This window comes from Cynocephalus volans, chromosome 8, assembly GCF_027409185.1.
Source record: "Cynocephalus volans isolate mCynVol1 chromosome 8, mCynVol1.pri, whole genome shotgun sequence".
NCBI lineage: Eukaryota > Metazoa > Chordata > Mammalia > Dermoptera > Cynocephalidae > Cynocephalus > Cynocephalus volans.
In genome coordinates this window covers 32,515,009-32,532,882 of record NC_084467.1, presented here as the reverse complement: position 1 = coordinate 32,532,882, position 17,874 = coordinate 32,515,009, and the positions used below count along the sequence as shown (strand labels likewise).

General features: G+C 55.6%; 1 protein-coding gene across 1 annotated transcript; it reads left to right on the top strand.

The window, feature by feature from the left end:
• Window positions 1-3,183: 3,183 nt before the first annotated feature.
• On the top strand, window positions 3,184-16,902 carry COL9A2 (collagen type IX alpha 2 chain). Its single transcript, XM_063106161.1, has 32 exons — window positions 3,184-3,255; window positions 4,429-4,503; window positions 5,696-5,731; window positions 5,817-5,879; window positions 6,412-6,465; window positions 6,589-6,624; window positions 6,720-6,743; window positions 7,081-7,134; window positions 7,459-7,512; window positions 7,599-7,646; window positions 7,857-7,913; window positions 7,998-8,051; window positions 8,383-8,436; window positions 8,838-8,891; window positions 8,987-9,040; window positions 9,140-9,193; window positions 10,305-10,358; window positions 10,790-10,843; window positions 11,075-11,128; window positions 12,120-12,164; window positions 12,545-12,598; window positions 13,207-13,260; window positions 13,547-13,600; window positions 13,687-13,758; window positions 13,996-14,031; window positions 14,151-14,195; window positions 14,279-14,311; window positions 14,435-14,581; window positions 14,862-14,916; window positions 15,244-15,432; window positions 16,202-16,279; window positions 16,703-16,902. The coding sequence occupies exons 1-32, from the start codon at window positions 3,184-3,186 to the stop codon at window positions 16,900-16,902; spliced, it is 2,067 nt and encodes a 688-aa protein (XP_062962231.1).
• The last annotated feature ends 972 nt before the right edge of the window (window positions 16,903-17,874 follow it).

The window sequence follows — 17,874 nt, the reverse complement described above, 5'->3', positions numbered from 1 at the left end:
GGGTGAGCGTGGTGCTGACAACACCAAGTCAAGGGTTAAGATCCCCTTACCGGTCATCTTTAAAAAAAAAAAAAAAAAAAGAATTATAAAATGTTGTTCTTTGGGGTCTTTTTTTTTTTTTTTTTTCAGAAAGCTGGCTGGTATGGGGATCCAAACCAGTGACTTTGGTGTTACAACATCACACTGTAACCAATGGAATTAACCATCCAGCACCTAGGCCTTTCATAGTTTGCTATTTTTATATTTGGGTCCTCAACTAATTTGTCCATTAATATATTTTTGCTGTGCTGATATAGAAATCTAACTTGAATTTTTTTTCCAAATATATAGCCAATTGCTTCAACATCATTTGTTGGACTATTCTACCCTTTTCTCACTGATTTTAAATTTAACCTTTATTATAAGCTAAATATATAAACCTTTACTGTAGATTTAAAATATGTGATATATATATAAAAGAGATATGTATGTATGTTTCTTGTCTCTCTCTGGTCTGTTCTGAGGCTGATAAAACACTATTTGAATAACTCGTTTTATAGCATTTTTAATCTGTGGTGGGAAAGACCTTTCTCATTTGTTTTTTCAAGTTTTCTTGGCTATTTTTATCTCATTTCTCTCCTAGAATCTCTTTAGAATCACTTTGTCAAGTTTCATGAAAACTGCATTCTGACTTTGATTGGAATTGCATGGAGTTTATATACTAATTTGACATCTTGAAAGCAACATTGAGCTTTCCTATCCAGGATTGTGGATATATGATTCTCCACTTATTCAGGGTCTCCCTTTCCTTAAGAGCCATATGCAGTTGACTGGAACCTCCAGTCCATGTCTTGTGGTCCAAAGACTACTCAAAGGTTTCTCTTGGTCTGCTCCAGCTTTGAGCTTCAGCTACCACTGAATTGGTTCAGTTTATAACCCCAAGTGTGGTGGAATGTATTTTCCAAAGATGGTTGCACCAATACATACTGCATCTCCCATGCTCTTCTTGAAATGTGACATTGACACTTGTCCATCAAGAGGTGGAATCTCTTTTCTCTCCCCTTGAACCTGGGAAGATCTTTGTAACAGCCTCAATCAAAACAATGTGGTGAAAGTGGCACTGCGTGACTTCTAAGGACAGATCCTAAGACACAATTCTCTGCCGTCTGGTGTTCTCTCTCTGAAATGCTATGTAGGAAGTTCAGCTGCCTTAAGCCGCCATGCTGGAGAGACCCTGTGGAAAGCCCACAAAGTGATAAAGGAGAGAGTTGCCCAGGAAACTTAGCTATTCCAGCTCCAGCTGTTGGAGGATTCCCATCAGACATGCCAGCAAAGAAGCCTTCTAGACTACCCTGGCCTCAGCCACCATCTGACTGCAACCTCATAAGAGACTTGGAGCCAGAACCAATCAGAAGAGTCACTCCTGACTTTTTGATCCAAGAAATTGTCATCTTAAGCCACTAAATTTTGGGATAATTTGTTATGCTGCAATAGATATTCATACACCAGTATGTGCTCTTCAAATGTGAAGCTCATCCCCTTTCCATAATTTCCACACAAAACAGGAAAACTTACCCACACGAGATTTTTGTGTGTTTAGCCCACAAGAGATGAAGAGGTCAATGACATAAAACTAACAACTTGAAATTGAACTTGGCCATCCCGGTTCTTAAAAGTCCTTTATATGTATTATCCCACCCACTCCAAGCAATGCCACCATCCCTCTCTTACCTCCCCCTCCTCCTCTCCACTTACTTCCAAGAAATTCCAAACTCTTCCTCACTCTGCTAGGCAGAGCAATTAAACTTTCTCATGCCTTTTCTCCCAAACTAGGAAGAACTTTCCAAGGCCAGTGCCCTTTGGTAACCTGTCCAGTGGAGCTGGACTCTTCTAGGTTCCAGAGAGTTTTCTCAACCATTTTAGCTGCTCATATGTGACCAGCTTCCCCATATTGGGTGCAGGCCTGGTAAACAGAGGGTCTTCAATAAGTTAAAATGAAAGCTAGAGTGTATCAAGCACCTACTAAGTGCTGGTGCTAGGTTAAGCACCTCACAAGCACCCTCTCATTCAATCTGCACAAAAACCCTTTAAAATAAATATTATTACCCCACTTTACAGATGAGGAAACTGAGGTGCCTGTGGTCATGCCTATAGTTGGTGACAGTCAGATTCCAAAACACTTTACTGATATTGCTCAAGTGAAGGGAAAGGAAGGAACTTAGGAGAGAGGTTATGCTGGCCAAGTAGGTTTTGAAAACTCTGGTAAATACGGGTGAAAACTCTGGTAAATGGTTATTTCCACGAACGTGAATGAAGTCACTGCAGAGGCTGGGAAGGCCCAGTCCTAGAAGCGCCAGTGCCTAAGGAAGCTGCGGAGAAGAAAAGGCAATAGAAGACGAAAGGGAGCTGGATGGTGGCAGCTCGGACAGGGAAGACTTCAAGGACCGAAAGGGCAAGGACAGACTGAGGAATCAGCCGCCTCCTGCCTGCAGGACTGAAGTGGAGTTGGGCCTCACTGGTGACCTCCAGGCGACTATCTCCTAGCTGGGACAGAAGCAGGCGGGAGGGAGATGGGGAGGTTTGGAGATGGGGTGCAGCGACTCCGCTAGAGGTGGCAGTGAAGCAGGAGGAAGAGGCAGGTCCAGGAAGGACTTCGGTGTGTCCCAGCATGGAAGAGGCCTGACTGTAGTGGAGAGGACGGAGCCAGCGGGGAGAGGAGCGAGGTGGCGGGGCTGGAGCTCGGGGCGAGGGCCCTGGAGCAGAGAGCACTGCCCAGGCCGGGCTCTCGGGCAGAGGTGGCTGAGGACGTGGGGCAAGTGACGAGGCCGCCGGTCAGGGTAAGATGCTGAGCCTGGAAGTCAGGCCGGATGAGACTTCGGACGCCTCGTCACGGAGGAACGGGACCGTCGTCTACGTCCAGCACCCCGGTGGCCCTCGGATCATCCGGCGGGGGCCTCCGGGCAGCCCCTGGCGAGGCAGGAGGGTGGGCGCTGGCGGCCTGCCGAGGCGGGGCGGAGCGGGGCGGGGGCGCCGGCGTCCCTCCCCGCGGTCCTCTCAGGTGACAGGCCCCGCCGGCCCCCGCCCCGCCCCGCCCCGCCGCATATGCAGGAGGCCCGCGGGGTGCAGAGCAGCCAGCGCCGCAGCGCCGGGAGCCTCCGCCGTCGGTGCGTGCGTGGACCGGCACTCGTCCTCCCCGAGCCCGCCATGGCCGCCGCGACCACCCCCCGCAGCCTGCTTGTCCTCCTCCAGGTGCTCGGGCTGGCCCTGGCGCAGATCGTAAGTCCCGCGGCCACTCCGGGGCGGGTCTAGGGTGCGGGGTTCAGGGTCCAGGAGTCTGCCCGACTCCCTCTGTCTCCGGACAGCCCCTAGCCCGGGGGACAGCGCAGGACAGTCCGGCGGCGCGGTCCTCTCCGTAGGTGCATGCACGGTACGCCGCGGAGCCCGAGGGGCCCTGCCCGAGATGCTCGGCCCTGCGGCGAGCCCGGAGGCGGCGGAGACAATGGTGCCCATTCATCAGGCTGCGGAGCCCCCGCCCCCGCCGCCTCCCGGGGGGCGCAGGCTCCAGCCAGACGCCGCTGCCGCCCCGCCGCGGCCTCTCGGACGGGCTAGCGAGGCCACGTCTCACTTCCGAGGGCCGGCTGGGGGCTGCGGGCGCCGAATGCGACCCCGCGCGGGTAGGGGCAGGGCCCGGGCGCCGTCTGGTGCCGGTGCGGGTCGCGGCTCGCTCGCGGGGCGCCAGCCTGGCACTCCCCGGCCCGGGCAGGGCGTGGGCACCTTGCAAGACCCCTCCTTGGGTCCAGGCTGACCCCGTAAAAAGGGCCACACAGGGAGGAAAAGAGAAGCGTTGCCGGGGGAGGGGTGCTCCGAGTCCCCTCCCAGGCCCCTTTCTCTGCGCCTCCCCCACTTTCCCATGGGGTTTTACCCGCACCGAGAGGAGAGGAGGAGGTGCCTACTCGCCATCTATACCTGTTGTTCGTCTAACAATACTAAAACGAGCTATCGTTCACTGAGGGCCAAAGCTACCATCTTGCGCACCGTCTGTGGTTTATCTGAGCCGCCAGCATCTCCATCTATTCCCCGCCACGACCGCTCGGGGGCCACAGTGGAAGGAGTCGGGCAGATCTAGGGCTGAATCCTGGCTCCGCCGCTCTCTGTCAGTGACAGTGGACCCTTAACCTTTCTGAACCTGTTTCTTCAACTGCAAACTGGGGCCCTTATAGCATCCGCCTCACAGTTCTGAGCATTCAGTAAGATAATGTATGCAGTGGTGCATAGTACCTGGTATACAGTAGGTTCTCAATAAACCGGAGTTCGCGGCTCCCTGTGGAGCTCGTTTTCCCCGGGGGCGGTGCAGCCTTAGGACCCCGCTTCCAGTGTCGCCTGCAGCCCCCTGGGACGCCCAGCTCCCTGCACTGTCTGAGGGCTGCACCCGTGTGTGTGTGTTTTCAGAGAGGTCCACCGGGCGAGCCGGGCCCGCCAGGACCCCCGGGGCCGCCTGGAGTGCCTGGATCCGACGGCATCGACGTGAGTCTCTAACCTACGGGAGGGGGAGGGAGGCGGCGGACAAAGGAGAACTGTGCAGACGCCGGGCCGCGGGCGGGGTGGGGTGTCCGGAGGTGTAGTTCCCCCCGTCGCCAGTAGGCGGCGCCGGCCTGCACCACAAGGAGCCCGTTTGTTCAGCAAAAACCTCAAAGCAGCCCTGAAACGCAGGTCCCGTTATAGCCGCCGCGGACAAGGAGCTGCTGTTCCGTCTGCCCGCCGCAGCTCACAGCGAGTCCTTATCCCCGTCCCCTACCTTCCCCTCCTTTTGGGATAGGAGACGCCTTAACCCCTCGTTCTGCCCCTGGCAGGTCTGGACGCTCCTTCAGAGGAGCTTGGGAGCCTTGGCCAGACCGCTGACCAGTCGGGGCCAGACTCCTGTCTCTTCCTCTTGCTTTTTTCTTCTCGATTTAGAATCAGTTGGGCTTGTTCCCTGCTCTCCCTAGCCTGGTGAGGGTTAAATACCTCATTCCGGAGGCTCCCCCAGGGGGTCAGCGCGATGTTTACCCGTCTGGACAGACTTCTATTTAACCTGGATCCCCCGCCCCCAAACACAGGACGCTGGGCCCCCGCCAGGCTCTGGCTGCTGCAGGCTCTGAAATGCCTGGAGGCCCCTCTGGGGTTGAATCTGACTTCGCCAAGGGTCCTTTGTCACTGGGCGAAAAGGTCCTTCCTTCCTTGGGAACATTTTGAATCCACACGCCGTATAGTCCCCCTTGGTCCTTGCCCCTGTTGCAACTTCTTGTGTTTCTTACCCACAATTCAGAATAGAGCCGCTGCCCACCCCCGCCCCCTTCATGTTTTTCTAAAAGCTCCAACCTTCTTCCTGCACTTGCCCAAATCCAAGAAGCATTAGCTCCGAGGTAACTCGAAGCCACAGCTCCATTTGCAGGTCTCATAACTGGCACCTTACCAACATCAGCATGTCTGAAACCCACGGGCATGTTGCTATCACCCCCTCCACCTGGCTGAGGTTGGTCTCAATGCACCTATGATTGTTTGTTTGTTTGAAAGAAATGAGGCTATTTTCCTCAAAAGTGCAAAGCTGAGGGGACCCAGGACAGAAGATTGGAGAGTGAGCAGAGGAGCTTTTGGGACTGGCCAGCCAGGGCCTGCATGTGCCCATTTGAGGTAGCATGTGCCATACTGTGCTCTCTCACCAATTTGTATCTTGCAGGGTGACAAGGGGCCCCCTGGGAAAGCTGGCCCTCTGGTGAGTGCTTTTTTCCCCTCTGACCTTTGACCCTTCCACTTCTTGCCCTTCTCAGGCTAATATTTGCTCTGCCTCTGTTTTCAAGGGACCCAAGGGAGAGCCTGGCAAAGCTGGACCAGATGGGCCAGATGGGAAGCCTGGGATTGACGTGAGTAGCTGAGTGTTGGGTAGGACAGGTTAGGCCTATTGACTTCCAGAACCTGGTTCTGGCATCTTTGCTGACTTTCTGTTCAGAGATGGGCAGCAGGATGGAGACTCTCCAGCTGTGAGCCCTCCTGCCACCCTTCATATGACTTGTGGCCTCACTGGAACCTCAAACCCATGCTGGTAGCATTGAATCATGGGCAGCTGGGGTCTAGAGAGGGGCTCTGCTTTCTGTGGGGTGCAGGGTCATCCTGCTCATCTGCAGCAGTCAGGTCACATTTCTGGCCTCCAAGGATCAGACTGAATATGCTGGGTGGGGCTGTCCTTGGGTACCCTGTCCTTTCCTCCCCTCTTCCCTTCCTCACCTCCTCAGCCCCCTAAACCCCAGGCACAATTCAGGACAGGAGCATCATTTAGCTGATAACACAGAGCTCCCAGGGACCCCCACGGTAACAGGCTCCTGGACATTACAAACACATTGCCTTCAACCAGAGCAGGTTGCCTCTCACTGATCTTACCTTCTCTTTCTTCCCCAGGGTTTAACTGGAGCCAAGGGGGAGCCTGGCGCCATGGGGACCCCTGGAGTCAAGGTAAGTGGCCTGCTGGGGACTCAGCACAGACAATCTAGGGCCAGACTCTGGGAGGGGCTGCAGTAGAGAGGAGTAGGGACCTGGGAGATCCCAGCTTCTGAGCCTCTCCCATTGCTCTTGCAGGGCCAGCCTGGGCTCCCAGGTCCCCCTGGTCTGCCGGTGAGTACAATCCACGAGGGCTTCGAGGGACCCTTTGTGGGTAGAGGGAGCTGCGGAGGGACCCATGAACCCAATTTCCTTTCCTTCTGTTCCAGGGCCCTGGTTTCTCTGGACCTCCTGTAAGTCCTCAGGGGTGGGGCAGGGTCCCCAAGACTTCCAAAGAAGGAGGGGACAACAGAAGGGCTTCCAGGGGAATGGCGATCCTGGGGAAGGGCCAGCATGCTGTGCTAGTGTCAGGAATGGGCAGACTCACTGGAGACCCTGAGCCAGCCCACTCCGAGCCTACCCACTGGCTCTGGAATTCTCTTGTCCTTAAAGCCCCAGTCTGTCAGTTTCTCTGGGGTTGGTCAAAAAGTAAAAGTGAAGAAGGGGGCTTTGGGTGCTTGTTGCTACCTTTGCACCTGGGGTGGGCTGACCCCTCTAGGCATCCTGGTCATCAATATCTCTGTTCCCCAGGGACCACCTGGACCTGTTGGCCTCCCTGGAGAGATTGGAATCCCAGGCCCCAAGGTGAGCCCCAGCCACCCTCTGTCTCCAAGCTGGCAAGCTGGGGTGGTCTCCCCAGGAGTTTCTGGGCCTGCTTCTGGCAACGGGGAACTCTTCTAGGTTTGGGGAGAAACCCCTCCTGCTGAGCCCACCCTGCAGTAAGTCTTTCAGGGAGGCCAAGGCTGGCACCATCCTCTGCTGATCAGACCTTGATCTCCCCAAGGTGGTGGATCTCAGGGGTGACCTGGAGGCCAGGGTAGACAGGACAGTAGCAGGAACTGGAGGAGGGGGCAGGGGTAACCTGGGCAGGTTAGACAGGGGTATAATTTGGGCTCCTCTTGCTTCCAGGGGGATCCTGGACCAGAGGGACCATCGGGGCTCCCAGGACCCCCTGGGAAACCTGTAAGTGTCCTCAGAACTCCTGGGAAGGAGCAAGCGTGGGGTGGGGAAGGGTCAGGTTGGGCTCCATCCTTATACATCTTCACCAGGGTCGCCCAGGAACCATTCAGGGCCTGGAAGGCAGTGCGGATTTCCTGGTGAGAGGCAGGGGTCCAGGGAGGGGCTAATGAAGGGAGGGGGTGGGTCAGCTGGGGAAGGGCGGGAGTGGCAATAGGGTCAATGGGCAGCAGAGAGGTTCAGCCAGGTGAGATGGGAAAGGGCTCGGGAGTTAGCAAGATGGGGACACACTGCCCAGCCAGCCTGGGACAGGCCAGTGACCACAGGGCCCTGTGGGATTTTCTTTCCAGTGTCCAACCAACTGTCCAGCGGGTGTGAAAGGCCCCCCAGGGCTGCAGGGAGTGAAGGTGAGTACTCTTGGCCTGAGTCTTGGGAAGGTGGAGCAGGGGATTGGGAGGGGACCTCCTACCAAGCTCTTTCCTTCCGTTTAGGGGCATCCGGGCAAACGCGGGGTCCTGGGTGATCCTGGCCACCAAGGGAAGCCGGTGAGTGTGAGGGCAGAGGGACATGGGATGGGGGATATGTGGAGAGGGTCCTACCAAGTCCTGTCCCCTTCTTTCCTTCCCCTTCCCCTGTGGGTCGGGGGAACAGGTCCTTGAGCTGGGAGGCAGAGGCCTGTGTCCAGGTCAGCGTGTCTCTGGGCAGGCCCTTTCTCCTTGCTCAGCCTCAATTTCCCTATCTGTAACATGGGACTGTATGGTTTCTAAGGGTCCTTCCTGTCTGCTTTTGCTGGGGAAGGGGGATGATATCTTCGCTTGTCTGCGTATTTGTCTGTCCATCTGCCAGCCTGTCTAATAGCTCATCCCTGCTCCTTAGGGTCCCAAGGGAGATGTGGGTGCCTCTGGAGAGCAAGGCATCCCTGGACCACCGGTAAGGAACACTCCCCTCTGTGGCCCTCCGCTCCCTCGTCCTCGGAGCCCTTAATGGAGTCATTCCGCTGCACAGGCCTCCAGCTTGTAAAAGAGACACCTGTGTGCAGCTAGGAGTGTCTCTGGGTGGGGAGAGGGAGGCAGAGGCTGCCGGTCAGGAATTAGGGGACAGGAACCAAAGCTGCCCATCAGAAGTCCCAGCTGAGTTCCAGGCTCTGCCACTGTCCCTTTGAGTGACCTTGGCGAGTTCCTCCCCATCTCTGAGCCTCAATGTCCCATCTATGGATAGGTACTATGTTGCCTACCTCAAAGGGGCATTGTGAAGATGGGGGTGGGGGTCAGAGAAGGTATCATGAAGTGGGCCTTGCTATTGCCATTGCTGTTATTTTTCTGTCTTGACAGGGTCCCCAGGGCATCAGGGGCTACCCAGGCATGGCAGGACCCAAAGGAGAGATGGTGAGTTTGGAGGTGTCTTGCAAGAGCAGACATGACCAGCCCTCTGGCCTCTGGGATCCAGCCAGGATTGACCCATAACCCTTTCTTCTCTCCAGGGTCCTCATGGTTATAAAGGCATGGTGGGCTCCATTGGTGCCACTGGGTCACCGGTAAGTCTGCCCCCACAGTCTGGAGCTCCTACAGCTGCAAAGTGGGAGCGGCTCCCCTGAGCCCATGTGACCTGGATTCTTGTTTGTCCTTCTTGCCAGGGTGAAGAAGGTCCAAGGGGGCCACCAGGCCGAGCTGGGGAGAAGGGCGACATGGTGAGTCCCCAGGCACCCCTATCCAGTCAGGGTCCCTGGGGAGTCCTGGGCTGGACTCGGCTCCACCCAAGGCTGGTGTGCATGTGCGCATACGCACATGTCTGTGCACGTGGCTGCTGCAGGAGAGGACCATCTGTGCCGAGAGCCCAGTCAGCCTAAATTCACACTTTGGGAGAAGCCATGGGATCCAGTCCCATGGTCTCGGGGGCCAGACAATGAAATTCCAGCAAATCAGCCATGGGGCTAATGGGATTTGGTTCGGATCCCAGCTCTCTTAACTCTTTGTTTTTGTTTTTTAATTAATAGACTTATTTTTTTTCTTTTCTTTTCTTTTTTGAGAAGTTTACCAAAAATTAAGCAGAAAGTACAGTTAACTATTTTTATTATTTTTTGTTTGTTTGTTTTTTACTTTTTAAATATACTGAAAAGTAGAGAGAATGAGACAGCGAATCTGCATAGAACTGCCTCGCAGGTCCCATGGCTACTGACATTTTGTTCTACTCACTTCATCTGTGTCTATCCCTCCTTCCTTCACTCTGTTGTTGCTTTGCTCTGATGTTTTCAAGCAAATTCTTAACACCATGTCATTCCACCCCTAAATACTTCTGTATATATCTCTAAAAAAATAAGGAGTTTTTCTCACATAATCACATTATTGTTACACCTAACAAAACAGACAATTATTCCTTAATATCATCTAATAACCAGTCTGTGTTCAGTCTTTCTCGGTTATCTGAAAAATGCCTTTTGCAGTCGATGTTCAAATCAAAATTCCTAACAGTCCACACTTTGCCTTTGGTTATTGGGTTTCTTACCCTAAGTGGAGCTCAGGTCTCAGTGGCCAGGGTCTCAGTGAATGCCGGCTCCCACCCCTTCTCCCACCCCCAGCTCCTGCCAGCCCAGCTGCCTGGTGCCAATCTCTACTTCCTCCTGCTGGTTCCAGGGCAGAAAGGGTATTCCCACACCCCTCTCCTCCAGCCTCTGTGCAGTGCGGCCTGCGCCAGAGGAACTCTGCAACCCAAAGGCCACTGTTCTCAGCTGTTCCCCTCTCTGAAGAGCCAGATGGGGGCCAGATAGCTTGAAGGTGACCTGATCTCTGTCTACTTTGCAGGGCAGCCAAGGTGTTCCAGGACCCCAGGGGATAACAGGCCCTAAGGGAGCAACCGTAAGTGCCAGAGGCCCAGGCCCACCTGGTCAGAGGCCAGGGTGCAGTCTGTTTGTCCAAACCCCTAGAGGAAGAGGAGCCTGGGATTCTAGATTGAACTCTGCTGCAGACAGGCTGGTTCTGTAACTACAGGAGATGCCTCCCTTTCCATGCCTTAGTTTCCTCACCTGTGAATAGGGGTGATGCTGTAGGAGAGGTCAGGGGAAGCTTGAAGCAATCTGGGACAGTGGCATCCACACAAGGAAAGGACCACGGTCCATCCCCCAATCCCCTTTCCACTTCAGCTCCCCTCCCCCAGTTGGCTGGTGGGGCTTCCGGAGATGAACCAATCCCTACCTGCACACCGCATCTGTCACAGGAGGAAAGGGTGGGTGGCCTGACTCCTGGCATCTCCCCATGGTGAGTCTCCCTTGAACTTTCCTTCTGAGCAGGGCCCCCCAGGCATCGACGGCAAGGACGGGACCCCAGGCATACCTGGCACAAAGGTAGGAGTGGGAACATCTGTGGAATTGGGGCAGGGTCAGGGCCCCTCCCAGCTCAGGCTTTGAGTCCCATCACAGTGATCTTGGAAGCTAGGAGACTGGGATCTTCAGGTGTGTCGTGGACACATCCCTTCTTGCCTCCAGGTCTCAGTTTTTCTCCTTGCACTTGGGTGGAAGCCATGGACTGTCTGGCTAGAGCTCTAATTTGTGCCTCTGGTTCCCTGTCTCTCCCAGGGCACTGCAGGACAGGCGGGGCGGCCAGGAAACCAAGGCCACCAGGGCCTAGCAGTGAGTATTGGGTGGAGCCACAGGGGCCACACCGTGGGCAAGTTGCTTCTCCTCAGAGAGGCCAGGCACACTGTTGCCCACCTCCCCATGATGGTGTAAGTGGTGATGAGGTCAAAATCCACACATCTGGGCTTCTTGCTGCATCACCACCTCCCGGGCTGTGGCCGGGTGTGGGCCTCACCGTTTGCTCTAGCCTGCTCTTTGGCCACTCCAGTCCTCCATGCTGGCTAAGTGGGCTCTGACCATTTCCCTGTTAAAGCACCTTCCTTGGCTTCCCATTGCCTGCAGGAAAAAGTCATTCAGTCCAGTCATTCAATAAGTAGTTACTGAGTGCCTGAGGTACACTAAGTGGCAAGGAAACAGTTACGAACAGGACCGATGCAAGCCTTGTCCTCATGACTCATCTTAGCATGCAATGACTACCATACTCTGACCCCACCCTACCCCTCCTGCCTCATCAGACGCTGACCCTTTCTGTCCTCTCCCTTTCAACGATGCCTTGGCTTTTCTGTCTCCATGCCTTGGGCCTTTGCTGTTCCCTCTGCTTGGAATGCCCTTGCCCGGTCTCTCTGTGCCTCCTCACCATTCAGGCCCATCTCCATCCCATACCTTCTGGGGCTCAGTCCATGGGAGCCCACCCTCCCTTCCTGACAGGGCTATTCAGTGGCTAAAATCTGCTTCTATGCACACATGCAGACCTGTGTTTGTGCATGCACTCATGTGGGCCTGTGTGCACGTACATATGCCCATCTTTTCCCCATGGACCACAGGCCCTGGTATGCAGGCCATTTTTTGTACCCCACTCCTCTCCCACCAGGGCTCAGGGCTGGGGTGGAAAGTACAGGCAAGTTCATGATGCCCTGGCTGGGCCTTCTGCTGTTCAGCTCCCACGAGGTGGGGGAAGTTCAGAGCGGGAATGGGACGCAAAGCAGCAGGTGTGGGGGGCTCCCCCAATGCCAAGATGGAAACTGATGTCAGGTTCTTCCTGCAGGGTGTGCCGGGCCAGCCTGGGACAAAAGGAGGCCCTGGAGACAAGGTGAGGTGACCTCGACTGGACAGAATGGGCCCTATCTGAGCCAGGGAGCCTGGTGGCAGGGACTGGGCATGGCTTAAAGACTGTAAGGCCCAGAGACAGCCTGAACACGAGCCCCTTATGCCTAACCACTTCCCTCCTGTCACCCTCCACCCACACATCCCCTCAGCCTGGCTCAGTGGAGGCAAGATGACATGGCTCTAAACCCAGAGGAGAAACAAATACAGGGAAATCAGTGGATCCCAGAGGACTTGGCCAAGAACACCCTCTCTCTCTCCCCAACTCATTTGGTTCCAGACTCTGTTTGGGATCCATTGGGCCTCCCTGAGGCAAGGGCCTGACTGGGCCACCCAGACTGGCCTGAGAACTGTGTTTGCCTGCAGGGTGAGCCGGGCCAGCAAGGCCTCCCTGGATTCTCTGGTCCCCCCGGGAAGGAGGTAAGTGCCCCCTCCACTGACACAGGGTTTTTGTTTTGGTCCTCCCAGGCCTGCACTCAGTGTAGGGCCAGGGTGAGGCCGTGGGGTGGAGCCCTAACCTGGTGGGTGCCCTGGGTTAGTCTGGGCTCTGCCCTGATCTACTGAACCAGGGAAACTCTTTCTCCTTTCTAGGCCTCTGTTTCCCCACGTACGATGCGGTGAGGGTGGGGACTGGTTCTGTCCTGGGGTGTGACCTCCCAAGATGGCCAAGCTGACAGGGGCTGAGAATCCAGCAGGCAGATTAATTCATTCATTTATTCCTTCCATAAACATTCACCAAATACCTGCAACTGTGTTAGACACTGAGATAGACACAGTCTCTTACTCACATGGAGCTTACAGTTTAGTGGAAGAGACAGACATGAAATAAATGATCACATCTAACTAAAATTGTGTTGTGTCCTAGGAAGGAAAAGTACAGAGACCCAAAAACATGTAATAGGCTGTCAGGGAAGGCTTCCCTGTTGAAGCGAATTAGCTGAGACCCAAGGGTGTGGAGAGGTTAGCCAGGTGTGGATGGGAGGGTTCCTCCAGGCCTACTGCTTACCCCCAATTTCTCCATCCCCCAGGGAGAGCCAGGACCTGGAGGAGAAATTGGTCCCCAGGGCATCATGGGGCAGAAGGTAAGTGCCTGGCACAGTGGTCCCTCCCTGGGGGCCCTCGCAGCATCCGGCTCTGCTAGACCCGGGATCTGGGTCCTCTCACCGGCTCCAGCACTTGCCCAGTCCTGTCCAGCCTGTGAGAGGCCTCCCCAGGTGGGGCCTCCATTTGCTGGTCTGTGAAGTGGAGCAAAAGAACCCCAGCTGGCGACAGCAGGAATGGAGGACACCCTTACCATGAAGGGTCTGGGGCCAGGCGGGGGAAGGCTGCCCCTTCTGACAGCCTGGGGGTGACCTCTTTCCATTTCAGGGTGACCAGGGCGAGAGGGGGCCAGTGGGGCAGCCAGGGCCTCAAGGACGACAGGCAAGTGCGGGCCAGCTGAGACGGGCGGTGGGGAGGGTATATGGGCACCTCATTTGATTTACTTCTCTGGTTTCTTTTCTCCTCAGGGCCCCAAGGGGGTGCAGGGGCCTCCCGGAATTCCAGGGCCCCAAGGTTTGCCAGGCATCAAGGGAGACAAGGTGACAAATGGGGCTGGAAAATGCCTGGGAAAGAGGCCCTAAGACTGGGGGAGTGGGGTTGGTGCAGCTCAGAGTCTTCTTGAGCCCTCAAAATCTGCGGGTCCCAGAGCTCAGGTCTGGTGGGTGAGGCGGAGGTGGAGAGAGAGCTGTGGCCGGAACCTGGTGGGGGGACCCCGTGGGCCCTCCCCTCCCTGGGGAGGGGAACTCGCCCAGTCCCTCATTCTCCGCTTTCTGCAGGGCACCCCAGGGAAGGCCGGGCCCCGCGGCGGAGTGGTGAGTCCCAGCGCCCCTTGCCGGCCCTCGCGTGTCCCCGCGCGTGGGTCGTCGCGTGCGTGCACGTCTCGGCAGCCCCGCCGCCACCGCGGGTCTGAGCCGCGCTTCTCTCTCTGCAGGGCGACCCGGGCGTGGCCGGTCTCCCCGGAGAGAAAGGCGAGAAGGTGAGCACGCGGGGCGGGCGGGGGACCGCGGCTGGGCTCCGAGGTCCACACCGCTCTGTGACTGCGGCTCCTTTTGCCTGCAGGGCGAGTCTGGCGAGCCGGGGCCCAAGGGACAGGTGAGTCCTACCCCTCCCGCCGTCCCCCTCTTCCCTGGGCGCTGCCCAGGGACCTCCTCTCCCGGCCCCACCCGTCCCTCCGCCCTCTCACCCCCGCCCCGCGCCCATCCCGCCCTCTGGCAGCCAGGAGTCCGCGGAGAAGCCGGCTACCCGGGCCCCAGCGGGGATGCAGGCGCCCCAGGGGTGCAGGGATACCCCGGGCTCCCGGGCCCTCGAGGACTGGCCGGAGGTCGAGGCGTGCCGGGACAGCCTGGGAGACAGGGCGTGGCGGTGAGTTGGCTCCAGGGCAGGGGGATTCTCCTAGATGAGAGATCTCTTTGAGGGTGCGGCTTTTCCCCCAAAGGCTGGGAGTTCCCAGAGGCCCGTCGGCTTCCCTGAAGCTGGGTCCAAGCCCCAGATCGCAGATGTGTGTGGGTGCCCCAGGAGGGATTTCAGTCAGAGAAGGAAAATCTTTTCTGGGAGAAGAAGAGGGCAGGGCAGTCAGAGGGTGCAGGAGTGGTCAGCCCTGGCAGCCAGGGGCTTCTTCCTGAAAGGCCTTCTCTGCTTTCAGGGCCGAGATGCCAGTGACCAGCACATCGTAGACGTGGTACTTAAGATGCTGCAAGGTGCGTGGAGGGGCAGCAACCCCTCCTCAAGGTCCATTTCAGGGCACTGCCACCCTTTGGGAGCCTACCCATGTCTCCTTGCCCGAGTCTGGAATCCTGGGTGCTCACTCTAGCTCTCCCTCCAAGGGGCTGCAGAATCTTGGATAAATCACTCTGGACTTTTGAGTTCTGCAGAACAGGGCCTGAGGAAGGACGAACTTAAACATGGGGCTTTTCTGCCTGCAAACCTAGGGGCCAGGGACCATGAGGATGCTTGGCCTTCCCTAGTATTGCTGAATTGACACCCGTTTCACTGACCTCTCTCCCTCCCTCCCTCCCTCCCTGCAGAGCAACTGGCAGAGGTAGCTGTGAGTGCTAAGCGGGAAGCCCTGGGTGCAGCCGGGATGATGGGCCCCCCAGGGCCCCCGGGCCCCCCTGGGTATCCAGGCAAGCAGGGACCCCATGGGCACCCTGGTCCTCGGGGCATTCCTGGCATCGTCGGAGCCGTGGGTCAAATTGGCAACACAGGACCCAAGGGTGAGTGCTGTTCTGTGGTGGGAGTGGGGTCTAGACAATGGGATTCAGCCAGGGGCCTGTTAGATGGGCAGGCTGCTGGGCCTCGCGATCTCCCCTATCTTTCACTATTCCCCTTCCCAGGATGATATACAGATGCTTCTCTCATTCCCTCAGCCAAACTGTCCAGGAGACACTCCTGGGCTTTCTTTCCCAGTAGCAAATTGATGGAAATGAATGTACTATTTTATAATTCAGGTTTTAGGGGGTTTGTTTTAATTTGCTTAATGGTATCCTATAAACATCTTTCCACGTCTCTAGAGATGGGGAAACAGATCAGAAGAGAAGTAAAGCAGGCAGGCTCTAGTGTCACAAGACTTGGATGTGAATCCAGACTCTGACATTTTCTCATGTGGCCATTGGATAAAGTTACCTATTAATTTATCTGGGCCTTAGATTTATCATCTGTAAAACAGGGACATTAATAGTACCCACCTCATAGTGTTGTAGTGAGGACTGCATTTAGAGGTGACTTACATAGAGTTCTTAGTTCACTGTTTTGTATATAGTAAACGTTAGATATTGGTATTATTAGATACTTTCCTGTAGTAAACTTTATCACTTACATAATCTTCCATCTTTTGTGTGGACCTTCCTTTATTGAACCAGCCCTATACGGTCATCTCCAACTTTCCCCTATTATAGACTAGCACCAAACAGGAAAATTGCAGTGTGTAAATTAAATAACAAATGAAGTAAAAAATTCTGACTAAGACTTCCTTTTTGCCTACAGGGAAACGTGGAGAGAAGGGTGATCAAGGAGAAGTGGGACGTGGGCCCCCCGGGATGCCTGGACCTCCAGGAATCCCAGGTAAGACTGTGTCCCTGCCCAGCTACAGTTCTGTCCCTCAGCTCAGGGATTAATGACCCATGGACACCTAGACCTTTCATGAGTTCTCACACTCAGCCAACTCAGGCCTAGATACCAGCTTCTGCATCCCTTTGGAGCACCCAGGAGTCTCTGGGTAGGGTCTGTCTGGGACTCTGAGGACTTCCTGGGATGCACCACAATCAGTTCATGGAGGGGAAGGAAGGGACATTTGCTTCCAAGACTCACTGATTGAGAGCTGGGAGTAGTGGACAAACAATCACAGAATTTCTGTGTTTGGGGCAGAGTCCCTTTTTCCTGTGGTGTTCTTGGCCTTGTTTTTCCCACCTGAAAAATTTCCCCTTTCAGAATTCTAGGGCTGAGACAAGAGGAGGCCCTGACCCCTTGACCTTCTCCCTTTCACAGGACTCCGTGGCCGGCCTGGCCAGGCTATCAACGGCAAGGATGGAGATCGAGGGTCCCCAGGGGCACCAGGAGAGGCAGGCCGACCTGGCCTGCCAGGCCCCGTGGGGCTGCCAGGCTTCTGTGAGCCTGCAGCCTGCCTTGGAGCTTCAGCCTATGCCTCTGCACGCCTTACTGAGCCAGGATCCATCAAGGGGCCATGAGCATCAGGCCAGGACAGAGCCCGTTGGGCATCCTGGGGGAGGAGTAGGTCCCTTCTGGGTGGACATACATATCATCCCCCAGCCCAGAAAACTAGCTTTTCCAGGATCTTCTGTCTGGGACGAGGAGTCCTGAGGAAAAGAAATTCTAAAACATGAGGGAAAGGGAGCAAGGGCATCGGAGTGAAAAGGTGAGGCCAACAAGCAAGGCAAGTGTCACTGGACAGTCGAAGTTCCAAAGCTCAAAGGGAATAGGATGACTTTCCTTCCTGGAGTGGCATTCGAATGTTACCAAAACAAATGTCTCCTTAATGTGCAACATTCTCCACTGGCCATCTTGTCCTTGGGGCAGCTGGACTGAGGTCTCTGCCGGTTCCTGGTCCCATTTTCGCTCTCTGGACTTTCTGGGCGACTGCTGATGGGTGACCACCCAAAGGTGGCCATCCTTAAGCCAGCCCCACTACTTTCTTCCACCTCCCATCTGAGTATTTAAACACCCATTTCCCTTCTCTCTCTGGCATTACTCTTTCCCGCTCTCTGCCCCCTTTCTCCTCAGATCCACCAAGGCCCTTCTGTAAATAAAAGCCCCCAACTTGGGTTCAAACTAGGATGTGAGTTGTTGAGCTTAATTTCTTGTGGATTGGGGGTGGGAGGTTGTTGCTGGGCCTCCACTGCCTGGGCAGGATGGTCAGAGGCTCCGGAAGGGGAGAGCAGGGGAAGGTGTGGGGCACCGTTCTCTGGGCACATCCTGTGAGCATTAGGATGGCATGGCATGTCTGAGGAGCATCTGGGAATAACCTGGGAGTAGAGGCAGGATGGTGACCTGCTGTGTGACTTTGGGCAAATCCCTTCTAAGCCTTTGTACAGCTGTGGCAAGAATGCAACCGTATTTTATTTATCCCAGTATAGCACATCCAGTGTCTTGTCAGGGCCTGGCACCTGGGAGGTCCTCTGTGAGTTTTGGCACCAGCTGTG

Excerpts from the sequence above, each read along its gene's own strand:
- COL9A2 (XM_063106161.1), top strand. The coding sequence starts at position 3,184 with ATGGCCGCCGCGACCACCCCCCGCAGCCTGCTTGTCCTCCTCCAGGTG. Across the intron at positions 7,647-7,856 it reads AAGGCAGTGCGGATTTCCTG|TGTCCAACCAACTGTCCAGC; the intron begins GTGAGAGGCAGG and ends TTTTCTTTCCAG. Across the intron at positions 13,601-13,686 it reads CAGGGCCTCAAGGACGACAG|GGCCCCAAGGGGGTGCAGGG; the intron begins GCAAGTGCGGGC and ends TTTTCTCCTCAG.